The 26577-nt window shown below is 27.1% G+C and overlaps 1 protein-coding gene across 1 annotated transcript in view; it reads right to left on the bottom strand.

Annotated features, from left to right (window-relative positions):
- Positions 1-203: 203 nt before the first annotated feature.
- The window catches only part of LOC107168368 (putative fatty acyl-CoA reductase CG5065), a 43774-nt gene continuing 17400 nt past the window's right edge, over positions 204-26577 (bottom strand). The window contains exons 5-9 of the mRNA XM_089217224.1: positions 22260-22393; positions 13196-13388; positions 4155-4403; positions 641-901; positions 204-573 (exon numbers count right to left, since the gene is read on the bottom strand). Coding sequence (XP_089073350.1) covers positions 486-573; positions 641-901; positions 4155-4403; positions 13196-13388; positions 22260-22393 — 925 coding nt within the window. The 3' untranslated portion in view covers positions 204-485. The remainder of the gene's footprint in view (positions 574-640; positions 902-4154; positions 4404-13195; positions 13389-22259; positions 22394-26577) is intronic.

Raw genomic sequence — 26577 nt, 5'->3', positions numbered from 1 at the left:
GTAGGTATATCTACAATATCTTGTATGGTAATATCGATTAAAAGTTTCGGCAAAAGTAACAATAAAAATCTGAGAAAATATACTTGATGTTTTGCTTGTAGTTTAACTGCCCAAAAACATAGTTTTGACTCTAACTCAGTATAACGTTTTTTAATTCAGTTCAATACGGCGAGAGCTTTTCATTTGAGACTGAGAGCGAAATATTTTGAACAGATTAATCATTTATTTGAACTACCCAGTCTTAAAAGTTGATTGTTCAATCACATAGCACACTATGGTTAACAATAAATAAACACAAATTAAATTATTATTGTACAATTTATCATATGGCAGCCACCATGTGATTTTTTAAGTTTTTTTTTTATAAATATCTTATAATTAAATCATTACTCATAATAATATAATAATATTACACAACAGACTGCATGATAAAATTAATATGATTTAAAAGAATATTTTTAAAATCGTATTAAAAATTTCATTATTCAAAAACTTAAGGATATGATTGCATATAAGCAGTACGCCAATGTAAAAAAATACAGTGTTGTCAAAATTCGATCAATCCAAACTAGTCTGAAAAAAAAATACAAGAATTTTAGGTTTTTGTTTAGGCATACATTATTTTGTAATTGAAACTGACTTTTTCAATTTTTTCCTCGCCTCGGTTATTTTATTGGGATTGGTATTGAACAAATATTTTTGCGTTCCAGTAAGGCAAGTTATAAACGTATCTTCTACATTGATATGATCGAATTTGAAATCAAAATCGCCTTTTTCGTTATCCGGGATATGAGTGATCAGACTTAAGAAACTCGTATTTTTGAACGTCCATGATTGCAAAGTGAAAGACGATAACGCCATTGTCGCTAAATAAATTTTTCGTTGCAATTTTACAAAGTAACTGAAAGCAAGTATAACATTTTATGATTAGTGTTTGGAAATATTATAAAATATAAATCATTATTAATGGAAATATAAGATGAATAGTAAATGAATAATGATTTGATTTCAATTGTAAATCAAATAATATAATGTCTATCAAAAAAAATCTGAATATAAAATATAAAATATAAATATAAAATCTAGTGAATAATTATATTAAATTTTGAAAAGTAATTTATTTTCAAATACAAATTAGTCTAACACATATTAATAAAACCTTTTCAAATACTGTAAACAATAAAAAATGCAACGCAATTCTTTTTATTCATAGATAATAATATAGTAATTATAATATTATTAAAGGCACGTGTTCTGTTTTTTTTTTGCTCAAAAACTCATGAGAAAAACTTTCACATCTAGTATATAGTCGTCAAGTGGTTCGATTACGATAATTTTTTTTTTGATATGAAAAACACTTATTACAGAGCTAATTTTACTTGACTGTTTTTAAAGCGCTTCTTTTTTTTCTATAATTTATGAAATCAAAATTAAAATTTATTGTGATATGTAGAAAACCATATTATTGCTAACAATAAATTAATTAATTAAGACAATTTATAACAATTTTTCCTATATATTCCAAAAAAAACCACTCTTTTAAGTTTTGTCGGTGCTGCTATTGACATGTGCGCACATGTAATGTCTGCATTGATTATCGATTCCTAAATTTACATTTAATAATTTGCATAGACATAAGCATTCATGTACTATAAAATGCCTATGCTGCAAAATTAAGGCACAATTTTTTTTCAATATACATTTTTATAACTATTTATATTTTAGAAGTTTTTTCGATGCTTAAAGAGATTAAACATGATATTCTATTTTAGATAATATTTATTGTGTTGATATAAGTTACTTGATGATACGAAATAGTATAAAACACGTTAATAAAGCTCACTCTGTCAGTGTATTGAATATGTATATAATATATATATATATATATATATATATATAGAAACCTATTGCCAGTTTCTAAACGTAAATACAACGCAATAATTTATAATTCCATATCATAGAATTTATGTACAGTAACTACGGATAATAAACATCCTAAATCGTAACTATGTAATGATAATTAACAGACAGATGGACATTGAGTGGATATATGATGTTATAAACATATTTAAAAACTTAAAATCATAGGAAATTTATGATTCAAATTTAGTCAACTATGTAAAAACAGTTTTCAGTGCCTATTTATTTTTACTGTTTAGCTTAAATAGCATTATATTTCATATTCATATTCCATTTTTACACTGGTGTAACCAAGACCAATATTTTACGAAAGATTTTTTTTTTTACTATGAAACCTATAAATTTTTTTTTCTAATAATTTTGCTTTAACACAATGGAAAATACTTAGATTAATTATCGGCATACTATAATTCTCAAAATATTATTGTTATTTTTCAGCTATCCACAGCCTACCGTTCAAAAATCAAAAGGATTTGAAATTTGAAATTTTTTCTATAAATGTTAAAATCTTTAGATCTTTCTTAGACGAGGGGAGGTGGAGTGGTGCCGGTGGTGGTAAGTGTATTGGCTCCCTTACACATTCGTATTTATGCAAAAATTATATTTTTAAATGATTTGGATATTTAAAATAATTATATGTTATCACGTGATTCTATTTTGCATTTGATATTATATTAATATAACTGACAGTTAAAGAAGAAAAATGATTTTCAGGTTTTTAACTGATAGCTACTATATCAAGTGTAAATGCGATCAAGCATATATAATGTATAATATATTTATAGTATAATCTAACTAGTCCCATAAAAAATAAATTAAAATCGGATTAACATCAGCCAGGGAAAATAGGACAAATGCGACCAAAATAATTATCTTCACCTACTATTATAATATATGACGTATTTGTTTATTAAGAGCGTAAATGCATAATAATATTATTGCCTATTTGTCGTTTGAACTATAACTCCTCGTAGGTAGGGTATCTAACTGTCACTAACGCTCATTACATTTGTATTAATTATATTGAACGGTTAAGTTATGGTAATTTTATTATTTTTCGTTTTTGAATTTATGACGTTTAACGACATATGGATATTCCAACGGCACAATATGAATATCGAGGTTATAAATTATAATATGACTATTTTATACTATTAATATACGCGTAAAGCATGGGTATTATACGTAGTCATAAAATAATACATTTCAATAATATAATGATATGAGTAATATGACATTAGGATAAAACATTAATTAGATATTATCGATCTGTGAATTTAATGTGCGTATTAAAAAACCATAAAACATATGCATTTGAAATTTTAAAAAAATGCAGTATAAAATGTATATTCCAAAAAACAATTTAAAAATCACGACAGAAAATTTATGAAATTGTATCGAGTTTCTTTGAAAATAAATTAACTATGCTTTTAATTAATTAAAAAAATTTAAACAAAAATTAAAATGTATTTATAATGTATGTAAGAATTTTTATCTGACAGACATTACTAATAAAAAAATAGATTTCAGAAATGAAAAAAGAAAATATGAACTAAAAATTACAAACAAATACTACCTTAAAAACCTAAAGTACAAAAAGTGCAAAATAATTTAAAATAAAATTTAAAATTACTTAATTCATCGCAACCTAATTCGAGCAATCATGTACTAGTCAATTTATGAGGAGAATTGTTTTGATTAAAGTTTGAAAAAAGAAAATGATATCTCCACCCTTAAATAGTAGAAAAAGACTCAAGAATTTAAAAATATAGTCTGAAAGTAAATTTTAAAATTTCAAAATTCAGATTTTTAATAACTGCAGAGTTATTGAAGATGAAAACGGTGGTGACTATGATTGATGAATCAATGCATAGTGACCATACTGAGTGCAATTTATTAAAGCCTTATACAATTTAATATTAAATTTAAGAATGATAAAAATTTTATTAACTGTTTATTACTATATGCTCGTCAATAACATGATAAATCATTAATACTTATAATAATAAATTAGTTCAAAACTGCTTTTTCTATTTTGTGTGCATCCACCGTAGATGAGGTACTCATAATATATAAGAATACTTTGTGATTATTTGTAACGTAATAAGTAATAACTATTTCAATTGATAGTACTAAAATTAATTTGAAATATGATAATCAAATGTGTTTAATTTTTGGACATATTTGTGAAATTTGATTGAATCAAAAACATTTTATACAAATTTGTAACTTACATTTTTTGTGGTATTCCAGTAATCTTCAATACAAAATCGATGAGTATAGCCGGAAAAACTTGCTGGATAATGGTAAGATAGTAAAAAATCCGTTTGGAAGCCGTAATAAAAATTTTCGGCCTCCATAAAATTTCATCGAACGGATGCAACAAAAAATACTTTACTGCAAATTGCATAATTTGGTTGTTGGTAATTGACTTCTTAACCGTAGAACAGTTGTACACCGTCAGTGGATTGTCCGACGACAAGCTAAATGCACAAAATCATAGTAAAAAAATTAAACACAAAGACAAGCAATATGATATTGCCAATATCTATTATGGTAGTATGATCAAAAAACTATTTAACCACCTGTGATTTAACACCTCCAAATAATGGACTTTTTTTGAGAACAAACTATACAGACTATGCAGGCTGCCTAGTATACAAACTGAACCCTCCTAAATAAATTTCAGTGATTGAGAGTGGAAGGTTTCTATAATTTAGAGGTTTCACCGCAATAAGTATTTAAAGTATTGATGAGCAAAGAATTAGAATGTTAGATACACATTTTGTAGATTATATACTCGTACTTATGTGTTCTGTACTACTCCATTCATCTATTTATCATAACTTTAACAACTGTTTGTATGCAAACACAATTTTATCTTAAAGCAAAATATATATTTAAGAATTTCGACGTATTATAATCAAATTTCAAACGAGTTGTTATTACAACTTTAAAATGTTTAAATACTTAAATATAGGTACCTAACTCTACTTCACCACATTCACCACTCATAAAAACTTTAAAGTGTAAATACTTAAAAAGTTGTAACTAATATTAAAAACTCGTTTGAAATTTGATTTTAAATTCTGAGCAAAGAGCAGAGAAATGAATGTGTGATAATGATTTCAACCAAAGGTTTAACAATTATGTTGAATTCGTTTTTTTGTTTGATTCAATGTATTGCAGCAATTCTTATTCTACTACCTATTTAATATTGATTCGTCTTTTATATTTGTAATGTTTGTGGGCCACATGCCAGTTGTTATATTTATTACAATAAGTTTTTGTTTCTATTTTTTAAATAATATTTTTTTCCATTCTAATATACAGATAATTTTTATTTGTTTTTTTTTTTGTCGATGTACTAATATTTGAATTTTTTCCTAACGATTCGTTAAAAAGAAACTGATAGGGTAATATTATGATTTAATTTTCTATCCACCTTATTATTATGTTATTTTCGGGATAAGTTTTACATATAACTGATGGCTTCTTAACAACGTAAGTAACTCAAATTTATATTTTTCTTCCACTTCTATCACAAATTGTAATTATTCTTACTGCATGGCTTGTACCTAGATATACCATATATTTGTAATAACTTAAAAAAATTCTTATGATGCATGTAAACATTGTAAACCCCAAACATGTCCTAATAATGTTATTTTAACCACGTTTTCTATTATTTATTTAACGCAATATACACTTATTATTTCAAAAAATTATTTATGTTTTTACATAAAATTAATAAATTAAGTCATTAAAACAAAATGTTTCACGATTTTTTTATCATTATAATTAAATTAAATTAATTTTTGTAACAACATGCATTTATAACTCCTTATTCCAAAACAGAATTTGGTTTTAAAAGTACCTACTTCAGTTTACAAAAATCGAACTTTAGACAGTAATTTATGAGTTATAAGTATATTTAATATTTAAATGAATGAAGTGGAACCTAACCGATAAATTGTATTGTCCCACTAATTATATTCCTCTCATCAACACTTTAAATACCAATTTATTTATAACTAATAAATGACTATTCCGAAATTTAACTTTTAGAAGTCAAAATGAATTGAATATTATTTGGAAAGTAGAATTATAAAAGGTTAACACACTATAGGTGTCATAAAGATGTGAAAATAAAAAATGAAAAATGAATACAAGTTATATAATGTATGAAAAAAAATACAAAATTATAAAGATAATAAATGATATTAAATGTTTGAAAATTCACAAAAAAAAATATTTTGAAAATTTATATAATTTAATAAATTAATTTAACTAAATAAGACGTTTTTACATAATTATAATTTTCCTAAATTGGTTTACGAATTGGCTATAATAGGCCTTACAAACAGCTAATCTACGGTATTTTATTGGCCAAATAAGCCCTTCTAATATGTACCACATGTGAAACCTAAATCTCCATAAAACACATATTAACAGATTGTCGCAAACATAGGTTAGGTAGATTTGGACGAAAGAAAATAATTGTTATAAAAAAAAAATGAATTGCCATCGGTCATAACTTACTCATATATTTTAATATGTAATACTTTTTCTGCGTACAAATTGTACGTCTTAAAAGCTGGTTTTCCTATAAAGTTTTTGTCATTTGAAATTAAATCGATTGTCGAGAAGTATTTAGCTGTACACCGTTTAGTAAACGGTTTTTTTCTAGACTATAGAAAAACACCACAGTTCACTGATATGTGTGTTTTATACACCTCTTTACTACATTTTACTTTCGATGGAGACTTAATTATGCAATGCTTTGGAAAAATATTGATTTTGTAAAAAGTACCTGCTGCAGAGACATAACCTTTCACGATTGGTCGACTTGTGTGTGGTACATAAATAAATAATATTATAATAGTTATATCGTGACTGTGGTTATATATATATATATTATATTTTTGTATTAATCCACATTTCAGATGTCTGCCAATTACCAATTATTAATGATTTAATATTATATTAATATCTATAATTGTTTTATTTTTGTTGTATACAAATATAAACAGGCGCAGCCATTTCGCTCAAAATCAAACTTTCCCGTTTCGCCCAGATACCCGTTTTGACCAAAGCCATTTTAGTCGTTTTCGAATTGGTTAGGTTAGGTTGTCCATACGCATAAGTAATAAAACTCTAAAATAGGAGTAAAGAAAAACAAGTAACACTTGGTTAAAAAAATGAATTAAATATAGTAAAATATATCAAAAAATAAATAATAAAAAAAAAAGGTAAAATACTGATTGTTAGCTACGACAACGACAATAAGCGAAGTGAATCGAATAGCCAGGCTCTCGTCGCAGACATCGCCTTAATGTAAGTCGTTATAATTTTGATGAATCGGCTTGATTGACATCTGCTTCGTATATATTCGCTATTCTAATATTTTATAATTTTGTTATATATATATTATGGGCGGCACCCGTTTCGCTCAAAATCAACCCTTCCCGTTTCGCCCAGATACCCGTTTCGACCAAAGCCATTTTAGTTATTTTCAAATTAAGTTGGCAATGATTTTTAAATAATATAGTATAAATAGTATACCATATAATATTATATATTATGTAATATTAACTATTTAAAAAAAAGCATTACACAATATAATATATTACTATTTTCTAATAAGTTAAGTTAATTTAAAGAATTATTTTAAAATAATATTTGAGTTTCATTTATCTTTATCCAAGGAAAAACCAACGATGGTATGAAATTCAATATTTATCATGGTAGATTATTGTATTACCCGTAGTTGTCGCGATCACATATTATCCTATCTTCCGATAATATATTATACGCACCTTTTTATATCACTTTCAAATTAATAACATGTTAGTCGACTAAAGGTCTTTCCACATTAATATAACAGTTATCTACATGACGTATAAGTTAGCAGTCGCTAGTAATCGAGCTTAAACAAGAATACAACGAAAAACGTAAACTTTTATATAGATCTGGCGAAATTATTATATAGGTGCGAATTTGTAAAAAGCATATTGTGTAGAAATCTAAAAAAATAATGGTTTTTGTAAATGTATTTTGATAACTTAACTTAATTTTTATAAAAATGCCTGTACCTATTGTATGTAAAATATATAAATAATTGATTATTGAATATAACTTACTTTTAGTAGAAAATAGTAATATATTATATTGTGTAATGCTTTTTTTTTAAATAGTTAATAATAATATATAATATTATATGGTATACTATACATACTTTATTATTTAAAAATCATTGCCAACTTAATTTGAAAATAACTAAAATGGCTTTGGTCGAAACGGGTATCTGGGCGAAACGGTAAAGGTTGATTTTGAGCGAAACGGGTGCCGCCCATAATATATATATAACAAAATTATAAAATATTAGAATAGCGAATATATACGAAGCAGATGTCAATCAAGCCGATTCATCAAAATTATAACGACTTACATTAAGGCGATGTCTGCGACGAGAGCCTGGCTATTCGATTCACTTCGCTTATTGTCGTTGTCGTAGCTAACAATCAGTATTTTACCTTTTTTTTTTATTATTTATTTTTTGATATATTTTACTATATTTAATTCATTTTTTTAACCAAGTGTTACTTGTTTTTCTTTAATCTTATTTTAGAGTTTTATTACTTATGTGTATGGATAAGTTTGTGGTGAATAACACTCTTGGAAAAGGTAATAAATAGAGTTAGGATGTTGATGACCCTAAAAAACACACAAAACTGCCCTAAAAAAAATGCAAAAAAGCCCTAAAAACAGTGCAAAAATGCCATAAAAACTTCAAAAAATGACCTTAAAAATTATCTGAAATACTAATTAAGTAAGTGAAAAAACTTATTTATAAAATACTAATAGTCCAAATTCAAAGTTAGATTTTAAATAAATTAAATTTGTTTCCAAACTTGAGTGTAACATTTAACATTAGCCCTAAAATCTATAATTTGTGAAAAATGCCCCACATTGTATAAAAAGTACAAAAAATGCCCTAAAAGCTGAAAAAATGACTGAAAAATGTTGAAAAATTACGTTAAAAAACAAATAAAATGCATTTTTAACTAAAAATGCAAAAAATGCAAAATAAAATTAGAATATTCTGCATCAAGGGAGCATGAAACAAATTTATAGCTAGAATAACATTGTACAGAATAAAAGGAAAAAAATGCAAAAGTCATCAACATCCTAACTCTAGTAATAAAACAGTGTCGTACTTACTTTCTCGTCCAGTACTCGTTATCGTGGTCATTCAAGAAAGTGTAAGCCTTTGCCTTGGTTAAAGAAATCTCACCCCCGAACATCCAGTACTTGTTATCGTGGTCAGCTGTTCGAGAGTAAAGTAACCTTAGAGTTGTATATAGTGTAAATTCAATTGGACCTAGTTTAATTATCCTTTTGTGCGGTACTCATTATCGTGGTCACCAATAGGAGAACTTAAATAAACTCATATAGCCGGTATCAATAATTTACTCGTTTGACGGTTAGAGAATCGGATACGAAAAAAAATCTATTATAATAATATTGTATACGCTAAGCCTCTGCGTGGCGTATACTACACTTTGTTTATTATAGATAACTTAAATTAAAAACTTATTACTTGCTGAACTTTTAAAATAGGATTCTGTTCATATTGTTTACAGAAGTAATTAAAAAATATAATAACAAAGATTATATTTTTATTTTAGTAAAGCATTTAATAATGCACCGTGTAGCTTCATATTTTTTTTTTTTTTTTTTATTCAAAAACAATCTGTACAACAAGCACATTTAGTAATTTTGATATAGAATATATACATAGTTTATTTAAAAAAAAAAAACAACAACTTTTAAGGAAGTCACCCATTGGTAACACCTAAGAACTTATAGTCGGATTTAGATCACTTAAGGAGATCTCGATTCCAATTACGTTTGAGCCTGCGAGGGGGGTTGCCTGGGATATGCAGTGAAGCCATATCTTTAATGAGAGGATTAGTACTGGAGTTGAGTTGGGAGTGGAAACGGTGGTAGTGAATTTTGGCGTAGTCATTGACATTTGTAACTTTGAGGTCGTTGTGAAGTGAAAGGTTTGTCATGTACCATGGAGCACCAGTTAAAGTACGTAGGGCAATGTTTTGGAAAGATTGGATGGGGCGAATGTTTGAGGGTTTGGCCATCCCCCATATTTGAATACCATATGACCAGACAGGTCTGATCATTGTATTATACAATAACATTTTGGTTTTTAGATTAAGTTTAGATTTAGCTTCATATTTTTACTATAAAATATAGATTTTTTTTGACATTATTTTTTGCTAATTAAATTTAAGAACTTTAATTAGATTACAAATTTACAAGAATTACATTGGTTATTTGTTTTTTTTTCTTCCCCAAATGATGCCTTGGTTTCTTAGTATTATTTATCGGTGTAAAAAAGTCGGAAGTTATAAATATAATACATGAAAACAATTGTTTTAGTTGCTATAAAGGATTTAAATTTTATAATCCAGGCATAATATATAGCACATTGCAACTTATAGGTGAAGGTTCAAAATAAAATATTCACAAAATTCAAAAATTACCCAAGCACTATATCAGGGATCGAAACCATTTCGAATGTTAACGGTTACGGTTTCGGTTATTGAGAACAGTTTTCTAGATTTTCTGGTTTTGGTTTAGATTTTAAGATCTGTTTTGAAAATTTTTGGTTTTGGTTTTTGGAACGGTTTTTTCAAATTTTTATTTTATTTTCCTGAATCTAATAGTTGTAGACCCAATTTTTATTATGTATTAACTATTAAGGACAGTAAGGACACGCACTATTTTAAGCCAAGAAATTGTTAGAAATTTACATTTTTACAATTTATATTTACTTAATAGGCAATAAATAATAACATTATAAATAAAATATTATATTATTATATATCATTATTTTAGTACCAGCTGTGTTGCAATAGTTAGAACCTTAGAACACATCAGAAAATGGGACGTTCGAGGAAATGGGAATACATTTACATAAGTACCATTTTATATTATTATATATTATGAAGTTAGTTACTATTTGTTAGTTGTTACATTATGCCTTTTGTCTGGTTTTCATAGGTGTCACTATAAAATTGCAAGATTTAAACTTAAAATGTTTACTATATCTACTTTAAAATGGTCTCATGTAATGTATGAATTAATGAGTTTAAATTCAACCTCCTTCATTCCTTTTGGACATTTACAAACACAAAATTGTATTTAATACTATTTCTATCATAACTCATAATTCATATGCTATTGCCTATTACTAACAAATGGGAACAATACAGACATGCAAAGCTGCATAAGGGCAAAAAAGATAACAATAATATTGCGATATTTGTATCTAGATTTTGAATTTTTGAACCAATAAGTATAGTAATAATATAAAATATGAATAGAACAATATTTGTATAGCAAATTAATATTTCTTAATACTGAGTACCTATAATAGCATCGGGATTTTTATTAATTAATTCGGACATTATATTGTTTTCTTTATATGAAAATACTTGTTTTAACTAAAATTATGAATAGTATAATTTATTAACTTTATAAGATTTGAAGAAACCTACATTAGTTTTAAATTTTAATCGGTTTTTCAAGAACAGATCAAGAGTGGTTTTTCAATTCTATGGTTTCGGTTTGGGTTTTGTAAACAGTTTTTTTAAAGATATTGGGTTTCAGTTACGGTTTTTTAACCGGTGTTTAAGGCTTTTGGCTTCGGTTGTGGTTCCAGTTTTCAGTATTAAAAAAATCACGGTTTTAATCGGTTTCGATCCCTGCACTATATCCTTATAGCCATAAAAGTGCAACTGTTAATTTTTATATGGTTATTCGATTTTAATAATAGTTGTGTATTTTGATTGTTCAAATTTATTATTTTAACATTTATGTTTTGTAATATTTTTTTAGATCAATATTATATTAAATATAATCAACTTAGTTAATATTTTCAATAACTATACAAATAGAAAATTTTCTCACAGCTTGCGTATGAATTATACCTACATAAAATTGCTAACATAATTATTTTTTCGTTTCGTTTTTTATTTATTGTTTTATGTATTTTTTAATCTGTAATAATCACAACATTCACTCTTCCTTAATTTTAATTAATTTTTTTTTTTTTTTTGTCATCATTATTTAAGAAGTTTGTGATTTTACATAAGTATATACGACATATACGTATGGGCGCGCCACGCAAAGTGTATGATTTTTTTTGTTTTGATTTTTACAGAATAATCTATAACACTATATTAAGTTGTTTCATAATATTGTAACCTTGCTCGGCCCCCAAATCCACCGGGGCTATAATAGCAAACCTATGGAGACGGGGAGCAAGAGCATCTCTGCCCTTCGGGCAGACGGAAAACCTAATAAGTGAACTTACCTTTATTGGTTAAAGTAACACAAATAATGTAGCTCCGTTCGCCAAAATCAAGGAGATTTGACTTCGCCTATGGTCCCAGTCACCATACTCAAAGTCCTCCAGACCTCTCGTTGAAGTCGGACTCATCTACTAACCACCCCCGTGGCTAAAATATTGAATAAATAAACCTACCTAAGTTTACTAAACGGGTTACTTCTCTGGCCGGCTATAAAATATAGTGTTGAGCGCATGCGTATAAACGTAAAATTACAAACTTTGGAAGGTTATAACTTCTAAAACAATAGTATCCAGTAAAAAATGTTTAAACCATCGTTTTAAGCATAAAAACAAATCGTTTAAAAAAAAAAAAATTGAGAAACATGAGAGGGTTGGTAAAGTGCATTTTAGCCTAAAAATTAAAAACACATACGTTTTTGAACACAATGATAGTATGATACTGTCAACGATACCCTTCAATTAATAGTATGGTGCTTGAGTGCACGAGTGTATGACTGGACATTTTCGGAACAAACTGTCGTGGATAAAAAAAAATTGATGGGTGAGCGCGTGGGTGGATGGGTACTGCCTTACTGGGCGGTGGAAAGTTGTCAGCTATCACTAAGTGACTATTGGGTGTAGGTAACTAAATTTCAATATCTGCGTACTTCGGGGGTAGGTGGGTTGAAAAATGTTTTCAGTTTCACGAATAAAAATTATTCGTGCTGTCACCGGACACCGATTAATATGAATTATCGGTAAGGTTCTCAGTATAGTAAAGCGACAGCAAACCAACTGAGCAACCACGCCTCGGATCACGGTATACTGCGACTGCTCGACATTTTGCGTTTAGCGGAGGTTATCGTTGTTATTATTATTAGTCAATTGACGAAAACATACTTGTGTGTCCCACGATGATAAGCAGCCACGATCATCGCTTTTATCGACACATCGACGGGCATAAAGTCCGGAGTGGAGTCTTTATGAGCCAGCATGACATGCGCTATGCCTTTACCACACGCCAACATGAGGCCGACCGGTCCATTAACGTTATCTATCCATCCGAGTACGGGCTCGGCGATCGATGATATTACTGTGAAACCATAATAATTAGGGCTAGGATTTATATGCAATAAAAAATTGTAAAATATGCATTTTATTTACCAAAATATGTAAAAACAAATTTTTATTATTATTTATTATAATTCATAATTTATTATTATTACTTATTATTAGCTCATATTATTGCATTAAATATTAGTTTAATTAGACGTAACTTGGCACTTTCACTTTGAACTCTCGGCATACTGGACACTGTTATTCAAACCATTCAAATTATTACGTATAAAAGTCCACACATTTACGCAACACACGACGTACTAATACAATTTTTCTGTTCTATCTTACTGTATAACAAATAACAATGTGTAAGTAATTCTACCAGTCGTCCGACCAACGATAAGGTAACTAACGGATATTATTCGACCTAAGATAAAGTAGGTAGTATTTATGCTATACATAGGCGGCATCTAGGGGAGGGGCATGAGGATGCAGTTTCACCCACGACTATTTTTCTGGGGGGGGGGGGGGGGCAAGGTAAGGTTTATTGTTAACAATTATACTGATATAATGTAATTTTTTGATAATAAAAAATCACTATGGATCATTTCAATATTTTATATCTGATTACCTACTCAATTAATTGTACGGATTAAAATCTTAGTCCGTGATTAAATGTTAAAATAATAAAAATAATATAATAATATATTTACAAAATAAAAAGTTGTTTTAGATTCTGAACGGAGCGATGAATGTATTGATTTTACCATGATGTGTGTGTTTTTTTTTTTTTTTTTGTGTCTGTCATCACGTTTTGGGGAAGTAAAAATGCTTTGATTTTTGACTTCAGTACCTCGTTCGATCAGAAAGTGAATCTAGTTGGTACTTTGGGGGGTCAAAAGTAAAAAATAAATACTTTTCTAATAATCGAGAAAAACAAACTAAAAATTAAGGGAAAAACGGGAAAATTTACGCACACTCATTTTTCGACAAAATCGATTTTGGTTTTTGATGTAACTTTAAAACGAATGACCATAGATACATGAAATTTTAACAGAATGTTTATATAAGTATATTCTATCCACCATGCAATTTTCAAAAAATTTCGACTTAAGTTGAACTATTCATAGGCATTTCAAATTTTCGATCATTATTAGTTTTTTTTAAATTAATATCGATAAAAATTTATTTGTTTGGCAGAAAAGCTTGAAAATTTAATACAAGGCTCTTAACATATTGTTACAATAGCAATTGAAAAATAAAAGAAATTTATAGCCACAATTTTTTTTTATAAGCATTCAAAGTTTGAATTTTGATAAAATACGTAAAAATCACGAAATTTCACAAATTATTTTAAGCTAGAAATTCATAAAAATTTTCTTTTTAAATCTAAGATTTCAAAACTTAATACAAGATTCCTTACAAGTTTTTCAATGTTTATCATAAATAATATTCCACCGGAAATTCAAATTTTTATGAGCATTTAAAATTTAAATTTTTACAACATTGAATTTTCACTTTTAGCGATTTCCTTATTTTGGTGTAACTCTAAAAGTTTAAAACAAATGACCGCAGATACTTGAAATTTTCACTCAATGTTTATATAGGCATTTTCTATATTTGATAAAATTTTCAAAATATTTAGATTTGTTTTGAGCTGTTTACTGACATTTTAATTTTTCAACTTTTTTAGTTTTTTTAAAATTAATATCGATAAAAATGTATTTGTTTGGTAGAAAAGCTTGAAAATTAAATATAAGGCTTCTAACATATTGCTACAATAGCAGTTGAAAAATAAAATAAATATTTAGATCAAAGTTTGAATTGTGACAACATATGTAAAAAATTCACGAAAATCACAAAAATTCGCAAATTATTTCAAACTAGAAATTCATAAAAAATTTTCTTTTTAAATCTAAGATTTGAAAATTTTTAATTATCTATAATATATCCTAGACAGATAAACCGTCTTCACTCAGAATCGTTTTTCGTATATACAATGATATAATATCATTGGATTCAAATTTAATTCCATCCATTACAGTAACCCACTTGTAACCTACTGTACAGCAGAGCGACATCCACGACTTACCCGCCTTTTTTAAATAATATTTTTACATATTCATGTACATTTTTGAAATACAGAGACCCAATTAATAGTTATTAATAAAGAAATTGTTTTAACTACATTTGTTGTAGCAATAGTTATATATTAGGGGGTACTGGGGGGGGGGGGGACTTCCCTATGGATTTGTGAATGTTATTACCATAAACGTTTGCACCCACATTATGTGGCGTAGCCAGGATTTTTCAAGGGGGGGGGGGTTAAGTATAAATTAAACTTAGTTTTTTACAGTTTTTGTTATATTTGTTACCCAATTGAACTATTCAAAAACAGAGTTCAGTTGTGATTTTTCAAATGTACAATATTATATAATTATATATTATAAACACCTCAATATGAAAATTAATAATCTGATATAATCGGTTATAAAATTATACATAACAAATCAAAGCCTAATAATATTATGAACTTAAATATAATATTACTATTTTTATCTACATCAAACGTATTCTTCTTGTTTTTATAGCTAATTTATTCAAAACGTCTTCCGGCTTTAATATTATTTCTCTATAAATATTCAAAAGTGCCAAACCATTTAATCTATTTTCGCAAGTCGTATTCCGCAAATAAGTCTTCAATTGTTTCAACGTAGAAAAAGACCTTTCACTATTGACAGTAGTAACTGGAAGGGTTGCTAAGATTTGAAGCAATTTAAAAGTTGATGGGAAAATCATTTCATTACATTTTTTAAGAGCGTCAAGGGCATTTTTTGGAAAAATATGTGACTGTACAAATATTTGTTGTCATGTTTTTATTTCTCCGATTGCAGCTAATTTACCGCAATCCAGATCATCTTGGTACATTTCGATAAGTTGTTTTATATTATCTTCTTCAAATTTGCTATTTGAGGAAGGTAGAAGATATGTGGAATTTTTTTAGCATAGTTTTATGAAATAAAAATCGCTCATTTAATTCATTTATAAAACTATCAATAAATGAAATAAATAGAGAAATCCTATAATAATCTTCAGGAGAAGTTTCTTGTACATTACAACGATTTTTTTGAACATTCGTCCTACGAGGCAAAGAAATTTCAATATTTAATGCATCACATTTAGTTTTAACTTCATCGAATATACTTTTAAATTCACTTTTTGCGTTTTTTCTTATACTTTCAATAATACATCTAACACTGTCCGCATTCTCAATAGCATCAATCAGATCTATATTTTTAATTTGGAGATGTTTACTTAGTGGTAAGCTTATACCAAATACTTTTGCTAACACAAATGTTGCTAGTATAAATTCTGGCTGTTTTATAGAGCATAATAATTGGTATGCTCCCGATGAAGAATCCTTATCAAACCAAGAACATACTTTTGTTAAGCTATCGATAATAGCATCAAATAAATCTATAAAAACAAGTATAGAGTCATGACGGTCCACCCATCTAGTAGGACAAAGTAACTTTAAACGTTTAACATTTGAAGAAGGACATATAGAAGATATTGATTCTGTTAAGACATTGTTTCTTTTTGGATACCTATTTAAAGAAGACACAAACTTTCTGAATAGTTCCTGTGCAGTTACTAATAATGGATTGAATATTACAAGCATCCGAAATCGCCAAATTTAAACTATGGGAACTACAATGAATATAATGAGCAATAGGTATTCATAAATTTCGTAATTATAAATTTGCAGATTTTAATTTATCACAATATCACACAACCAAAAGTAATAGATAACAACAGTCTCACTTTTGAATATTATCGTGATATAAATTATAAGCAAACAAACAGTTTTACCAAATATTGTGATAGTACGTTGTAATAACTCATAACCACGGTCTTAGAATAATATAAAATAATATCTTTAATCGTGGCCATAATCACAGTTGTTGAAAACCCATGCAGATAGTATCACGATTTAAGATAATTATATAATATAATTATTATTAATCAGGTTTCTGGACGAGTTTTCGGAATATCCAGAAACGTTTTGTCATATATTTTTATAAATAGAAAGTACTAGAATTAATGAAATATTAATAATAATTTATTAGACGTGGAAATGCAATGTGGGGGGGTTTAAACACCCAACCCCCCCCCCTGGCTACGCCACTGCCCACATAAGTTTCTACCAAGTGCCGCCTATGATGCTATATATTTACGAAAATTCAATGGATAAACCATAAACTGTCAGTTTCGTGAGGTACCATTTAAAATTAACAATAAATTATACAAATTATAAAATGTTAGTTAAAAAATATTGAATTCTAAAAAAATCTATGAATATGCAATTATATGCATTATGTCCAAAATATGCAAAAATATGCAAAAAAAAATTGGTCCTATTTAAACGATATAATAAGCCAAATCGTGGACAAATCTGACAACCAATCAATTTGGACTTAAGGAAAAAAACATGCAAATGCATATAAATCATAGCCTTAATAATAATAATAATATCATGATATTATACAAAGCCCATTAACATAATATTAATAATTATCATGGTATAGTATTCCTAACTATACTAATAATAATAATATTAATATATTTTTATCACGCGCGGAACACGTTTGGACGGAATCCGAATTTTATTCGATGATAATCTCATCAGTAAGTTTAAACATATTATTATATTATTATTCGTACGCATTTTAAAATATTATTTGGGGTACGAAATTGTCATTCGTCTTATGTAATTATTTATCTTAGGATTGAAATTTGACTCGAGTAAAATAAAAAATATACCTACAACTGCAATACTGGCGAGTAACGTAATATAATACTAGTCTTGGGAACTAAAAAAAATCGTGTTTTTGTCTTAATTTTTTGGACACGGTTTTCTACAAGTCTTATTTCAGTCAACGAGACGCCGGAGGAAAACGTATAAATTAAATTAAATGCGTTTAATTTTATATTACTTTAGGTATCTAGCTCTAGCTATAGATATACAAATTTTCATTATACAGGGTGATTCTTTTATCAAACAACACTTATATGGTGTTTGTGTGTAAATACCACCTAACATACACCTATAACACACAAATACCACCCAAAACCACCCAACTTTGGGAGGCTATATCTTGTAAACGAATTGACGAAAAATGAAAATTTAAACGTGAAAATTCATTGAAAAAATAGTCTTTTTAGTTTATCAAATTTTAAGTATAGGTTGTCATTTGAAAATCAAAAGTTGATAATGGTTAACCTGATAAATATAAGGGTGAAAATATTTAAAAAATATATAGTTCTAGAACAAGATGGTTCCAAAATTTTGAAAAAAAAAAAATTTGAAAAAATTCAATAGTTTTTGAAATAATGAGTGTTGTTTGATAAAAGAATCACCCTGTATATTAAAAAATACGATGAAAATTAACGTAATTTTACACGATATTATTTTGTTTCATTTTTTTCTTCTCATTTCACTTTTGTTTTTGTTTTTATCTCCATAGTCGGAAATCTGGTTTGACATATTATTATTATTATTATTTCGCCGGTTACAAATCATCGGCAGACATCTTTAATCAGGCCGGTCGTAGCTACGGGCAAGATGGGACTTTGCCTTCCTTAAATACATTCATGCCCCTTCTAAAAATATAAGAAAAGCTTTGAGGTAGGTATATGTATTTTATAGCCTATGTTATTATATAATATAATGCCGATCATTAATTCCCCGCTAAAGTTTTGTTTGCTCCATCTGAACATTTGGCTACGGGACTGTCTTTAATACATCCGAATTTTAATCAAATTAGAATCGTTTATACATTCGTAGGTATCTACAATATATTATAATTATGCTATTACATTACTAACTATTAAGGTTAAAAATTGTCGTTCCTGTTCCGTGATATTTATCTTACAGAAATATGACACTCGTGTAAAGTATATACGCTTCACAATTTACGCGGATATAACTTAGAACTAGACTTAAGACATGAAAAATAGTCCTAACCTCACATTTTTTGGACACGATTTTTTTTCAAGTCTTTAAAGTTTAGAACACCTTTTATTCCCGATGTATCCCTTAGTCCGTCCGTTAGTATAACCAGCACACAGTTACGAATGATAAAATATCAATTCTTTTTAAATTTTATATTAGTATGGGATTATAGTTTATTTCTAAGTTGTATTAAATATGTTTGGAAACCGGGAATTTAGCACGCTGGCAGAGTGGATTCCCTAACTTGTTTATAAATTAAGATTATAATACAGTCCGCTCAATTTTCGTTTCTTCAAAAACACTTAATGATGATGAAATAAAAAATACTATTACCTAGTATTTACGTAATTTTATATGATATTATTTTGTTCCATATTTTTCTTCTCATATTTTAATGTTTGTATGCCCACGGTCAGGGAATCTGGTTCGACGTGATTCTTTTAATGCATTGTTATTTCGATGGTAATAGATCGGTAAACATCTTTGATACGCGCATTAGGCATCTATATAATATTACAAAAGGCATTCGTGGTTCAAACTAAACGGAAGATAATACTTTCCTGGAGCGAATTTCCGCCTTGTGCAGACGATTTGTTTACTCTTTCTCTGTAGACATTTCGACCTGATGGCTCTTTGTAACAAAAATCAATGTCACGCGACTTTAATACGCACAGGTTACGAACGGTTTATAACATTTGATCGTAATCAACTGTCTAACATGTAATGGAATTATCATCAAATTGTATAATACGCAGGTTCCGAAACGTCTGTTTTTAAATACTATTGAAAAATAGATTGTGTCCTTGTCTCTCGACTTCCTCCATGAAAACTCATTATAATCGTGCACAACGATATAATACGCTCGACAACATTGTTTAGATTGGCGTTAATTTAATTTATTTATATGTAACAGACCTACTCGTTTATAGTTTTAAATCAATTTCTTCTGTATTTATAATAAATACCTACCGAGTATCGTCACGATTATACTAGTATTAATAACCATCGATTATAAGTTAATTTAAATGCTTAAAATACTTGATTCAAAATGTCGTTATTGACAATCCAATTAATTAATGTTAAAAAATATTAGGTATAGGATATATTTCTAAGCCGGTCTCGATTTCTGCAGTTAAAAGTGTTATCAGTTATCACTTTATGAGCTGTATTTCACATGTCATTAGATACACTTAAAAATTACTGTGCACAATTTATTTCTAAGAAATTCGAGGTTTAATTTGCTAAATAAATTAAATTTTACTGTGTAAGTGATTTAAACGAAATTCGTGTTGCACTTTGTGGCAAAATTTCTCTTTACTATATTATATATATTTAATACATTCTAAGAACTAGTTGATGATACGTGTAACGTGTTGGCATAAGGGTAGGTGCCTATTAAAATTGGATATAAACACGACAGAATATTTTTTGATGGTATCATTTTTGTAATACTTAAAAAAAAGTTGTATTGTTAATCAGATGTAATTTTTAAAATGAATTGTTATTTAAAGTAAAGAATATAAACATGTTAAAAATACTATAAACTACTTTGGTTTTTAAATAGAGATTTTATATAATTTCATATTGTTAATTTATATTATAATATATTAAAAGCTTAAGAATCTCCAGTGATATTTTTGAAAATAAAAAGTCACCTTAATAGTAATGAAGTTACTTTTATAACTTAGAGGTACCAAGGTAATATATTATGTAATGTAATTACCAACAAAACATATTATGTAGGTATTCAACACTCAACTATAGTACCACTCACGAACGCTATAATATTGATAATGATTGTGTATTGTATACTATATAATATATATAAATATAGTTTATTAATTTAATATATAGATTTAATAATAGTTTTTTGACATAAAAATATATTAAATATGTATTAAATGTTTTTAGTCAGAGAATGCATTATTACATTTAATTTAAATGTATTATTACTTTAATTAGAAAAATGAATGAATTCTCGGTCGCAATTAATATCTAGTGTACAAACGAAATTTGCTCATGAATGCATTAAATTGAATGCATTAATTCTAGACCACAGTATATTACTATGGATCATATTGTTTAATGTCTGTATACCACAGATTAAAAAAAAAAGAGGCTGATAGCAGAGATAAAGTGGTTCGAAGGCCGAAATTATTACAAGAAGAAAGAATATACAAGTTAGGTTTATTTATACCACAGATAATATAAGGTCACCAGAATTTATCATACGAGAATGAACATTTTGATAATATTTTCAGGTTTCAAAGAGGTCTGACCAATCATGTATATCTATCAAGCTTAATTATTGATAAAACACCTTATCAGAGAAAGTGACCCTACCTTTCAATCGGTTGACGCCTCCTTATTTTGTTAACAATATAGAAGTGAACTATACTATCTTATATTATTATTATCTATGATTTATACCCCTCAATAGTGTGTGAATATGTGTCTGTTTTATTCTCTACAACTTTTTATAAGGATTAATATTTGGTAATTTTACTTTAACATAACAAAAAAAAATTCAAAAAATTAGTTTGGTTGAATGCGTTTTATATATTTAGACTAGAGAGGAGAACTTATTGAGTTATACCTACAATTTATAAAGGTTGGCTCCTAATTTATAGTAGGTACCTAGGTAATCCTTAAGCTTTGGTTGATATGTAGTTTATTATTTTATTTATTCAGCTTATTCTGTGTACAATCAATAATCATATTTTCTAATTATCTATAATCAAATACGTTTAAAGGGGGAAAAATAAATATTTTTCATGTTTTCATTGAAATATATAATTTCAAGAAAAGTGTAATTTTGAATTTTCAAATATTTCAAGAGAATAATTCCAAATTTAGACCCTAACTTATAATAATATAGTAAATACTTGCCTATCGACGGTCTGAATATGACCATTGGCATATTATTGCTGTTTTCATGATTCGACCTGGCTGATTTCTCGCTGATTATTTGCTCAGCTAATAGTTTTGTGAATGTGTATGTATTTGGAAACAATCCCAAAAATCTACAGGAATAGAATAAATTCAAAGCTTTTAGTTTTTTTTTTTTTTAAATAATAATATAGTCATTGATTATTTTATTTTATTCTTAAGCTACAATACCACATATCTAATTACATTTTCATTTATTATTTTTAGATTAAATTGCATATATAAGCAAAGTTTGTGATCAGGATAAATGAGTTACGATAACATAATATACACTGTACCTATTTAAAATTAAAAACCAGTTACACTTTAGTCTATAATATTACATTTTCATATAAAACATAAAATAAACAAAATAAAACATTACATACAATAAAAATATGGTTGAATTAACAATCGGTAGGTACAGCTTTTTATAATTTATTTTTCTAATAAATAATCAAAATGGTTTTTTTTGGTTTATAGATAACCTTGTTTTCATTATTGAATATATATTTATGATGCATTCTCATTAAACATTACACAATAAAAATATCCAACGGTCAAATTACATTTTAAGAGGATTTATTTATTTTCGATACCTAACTGTTATAATAATTGTGTAGCAAGAAAATAGTAATAATATAAACTGTCGAACTAGCTGAGTCTAATCGAACTTATAACGTATAAGTGGAAGTCGTTTTTTGATTCATAAAATGGACTGTGGACACACTTTTTATTTGTTTCGTGAAACGGAAACCATTATTTTAAATTTTGTGAGTGTGTTTTTTTTGTAATTTACACAATGTAGGGGACTTTTTGTAAAATGGTTTTCGGATTATTCGAAGTAGCGCTGTGTAAAATTATATAACAAAATAATATATTGAAGTAATCACCACTTATTGGACTCACTTTGGGACCAGCCTACCATAGTATTTAAATCTATTAATTGAATGAGTTAATAAGACTAAAGGTCGAATAATACAAAAACATACGTATATACATTATAATTAAAACAGAATTTTATTTGGCTATGTGGAGGTGCATGATACATTGATTAGCATATTATTACATTATTATGTACCTATTTGGTATGTATTTAAAAAATATGTTATCATTAGGAAAGAAAAAATATATAAAAAGCGGGTAAGTCGTGTATGTCGCCCTGCTGTACAGTAGGTTACAAGTGGGTTACTGTAATGGATGGAATTAAATTTGAATCTAATGATATTATATCATTATATACAAAAAACGATTCTGAGCGAAGACGGTTTATCTGTCTAGGATATATTATAGATTATTAAAAATTTTCAAATCTTAGATTTAAAAAGAAAAATTTTTATGAATTTCTAGTTTGAAATAATTTGCGAATTTTCGTGATTTTTACATAATATGTTGTCAAAACTCAAACTTTGAATGCTTGTAAAAAAAAATTGTGACTACGCATTTTTTTTATTTTTCAATTTTAATTGTAAAAATATATTATGAGCCTTGTATTAAATTTTCAAATCTTAGATATAAAAAGAAAATTTTTTATGAATTTCTAGCTTAAAATAATTTCTGTATTTTCGTGATTTTTACATAATATGTTGTCAAAACTCAAGCTTTGAATGCTTAAAAAAAAAATTGTGACTATGTATTTCTTTTATTTTTCAACTTCTATTGTAAAAATATGTTAGGAGTCTTTCCACAAAAATAGTTCAATTTGTACAAAGAATATCATCCAAACAGTACCTATCAAGCAAAGTGGAAAATGTTAAATATGGTTTCCACAAAGTAATGCACTAATATCTTAGGAGTTATAAGACTTGTTTTAATCATTCTATATAAAATTTATCTGAAATATGTAAAATTGAACTAGATGGGTTAGTAGTTACTTATACAGATGAGACATACCAATACTGGATCTTCTCTATAGTTACACATGAGAAACTTTTAAATCAATAAAAAAAAAAATATACATTTTACAAGTTATAAGTATAAAATATTACCAAATTATATCGAACAGTAAATGCACACCCCTTACCAAGCATTGTATAAATTTGTCTTTCAATATAGACTATAGCATACGGTGAATGTTCACTTATAGAAATACAAATAAATTGAATTGTAAGAACCCGTTTGGACAAAAAAGAACTTAAGGCTTCATGTCACAAAGCTAAAAAGTTCTTCCAGTTAAATAATTGTTGTGCAAACAATTCGCTTTCCTACTTTCAACTAGTAAGACAAGTAAAAAAAAAGATAATGGACGTGATATTATAGCGTATGACATTTCTGTATGAACGTACGCAAAAAAAGTTCAGTAAGTACACACTTTGTTGATTATCAAGAATAAAGAACATCAATTGGATGTTAAAAAAAGTATACTGAATAACGTTGATAGAAAACAAGGCTATGTACCTATAAAATAAAACATTGTTTTTGCTTATTTATTAGAGTGGTTATATAAAAAAGAAAACTATCTTTTTATTTCAACCCTATTTTATTCTTTTTAATGTTTTGTTTTGTCATTTTGTCTTTGTTTAGTTAGAACTTATAAAGCAGGGAATAAATAATAGTATATTAAAGAATTATTATATTCAAAGTAATAATCGTAGTACCTATGTCCTATATATAGGTAACTAGATTTAATTATAAGCTACATGTTGTAACTTATTAACCTTACAAGTCACCACAAGCTTTTCTTAGAAAGGTTAATTTATCAAAACACTGAAGTTTGTAATTATGAAATAAAAGAAAAATAATATACTATTAAGACTTGACAATCCTAATACTCCTTAAATTCATTTAATACCATATCATTAGCCCTTCAACGTGTTTTAAAGATAAATACCTATTAATTTTATCCAAAAGTTTACAACATTTTGTGATTATTTTTTTTTGATACCTATACATAGGTAATTTGTATATTCATTGTATAATACGTTTGAAACGAAAATAGCGGTTTTATATTACTATTATTTGTGTAATTTACTTTTTTAGATAGCCTGCATACGTTTTGTTAATATTCCAAAGAAAAATATTTTTCTGAGAATAAATACAAATCTAAGTTAAAATCATTATAAGTATGTAGGTAATAATAAATAGTACCTTTCCAGATAGTTTTAATCAAAGTAATGGATCAATATTTTGCATATTAGATGCCCCTGTGCTACTGAATCCCGTTATCTAGAGTTTAAGCAGTTACTTAAAAAACAACTGGTCAACTACTCATTTTAAATTTGACTTTTAAATAATATTGAAGTTTTCAGAAAACAGCCTGTTTCTCATAGACTCAATTTTAATAAAAATACTAAGGTTGCTTAAGCTTATGCATTTTATCGTTTATTTTTTAATAAGGAGACATTTTAGATACATAAACATGAACATTATTTGAGGGTGCTGATTTAACAATTGGGGGGTGCTGACACCCCTAAGACCCTCCTATTTGCGCCTATGCTGTTTTGAAACGTAAATATATACCTGAAGTTATTCAAAAAAGTAAAAACATGTTTTTAAAAATAAATCATCGTTGTTTAAAAACTTTAAATTATGTACAAAAAAATTTTAAATAGCCTTGATCCATTGTGAAGTAATAATGATAATGATGTTTACCAATAAAATAATTCTAAAGTTTAATACAGTTTAATATTATTAATCAATTATTTGTATGAAATTCAAATTTTGTAGATCAAAGGTCTCATATAAGTATCGTGTTACGAAACTTAATATTGTATACTGTTATGGTATATACAATACTCAGTCATTGAAAAAAATAACAGGTACCTAATCTAAATATTTTTACAAAAATGTTAATACTTTTCAAATTTTAACGATGGTGATATTTACTAATAAAATAATGCTTTATAGTATGAGTAGTGTTCTGTATAGATTTATATTATTAAGTTTCAAAATATTTATATTGAAATTGAACAAAATCTATATAATATTTGTTTCATATTTAAAACATTTAATTCAAACACGCGCCGAAGCAGAAATACGTGAGTTATTGCTTTTGATAATCGACATATTAATTTATATTATTCTGGAAGTATGATGAGGGTTAAACAAATAAAAGTATATGCAGAGATAAAATATTACATAATAATAAATAATAATATACACCCTCGATGATTATATTATATCATTTATTAAATAAGTAATATATATTATATATAAATAATATTCTTATATGAAGCAGAAATAAGGGCCAGTTTTTTAAGGCTTTTCCATGTTGCTTTATAAAATTACGATGCTACAATAGCACAAAAGGCGATTGTAAACTCTCCCGGGTTTAGTCCAA

Source organism: Diuraphis noxia, unplaced genomic scaffold (assembly GCF_037042655.1).
Source record: "Diuraphis noxia isolate RWA-SAM2 unplaced genomic scaffold, SU_Dnox_SAM2 contig0001, whole genome shotgun sequence".
Classification (NCBI taxonomy): domain Eukaryota; kingdom Metazoa; phylum Arthropoda; class Insecta; order Hemiptera; family Aphididae; genus Diuraphis; species Diuraphis noxia.
The sequence above is the reverse complement of the archived record's forward strand: the minus strand, read 5'-3'. Positions and strand labels throughout refer to the sequence as shown.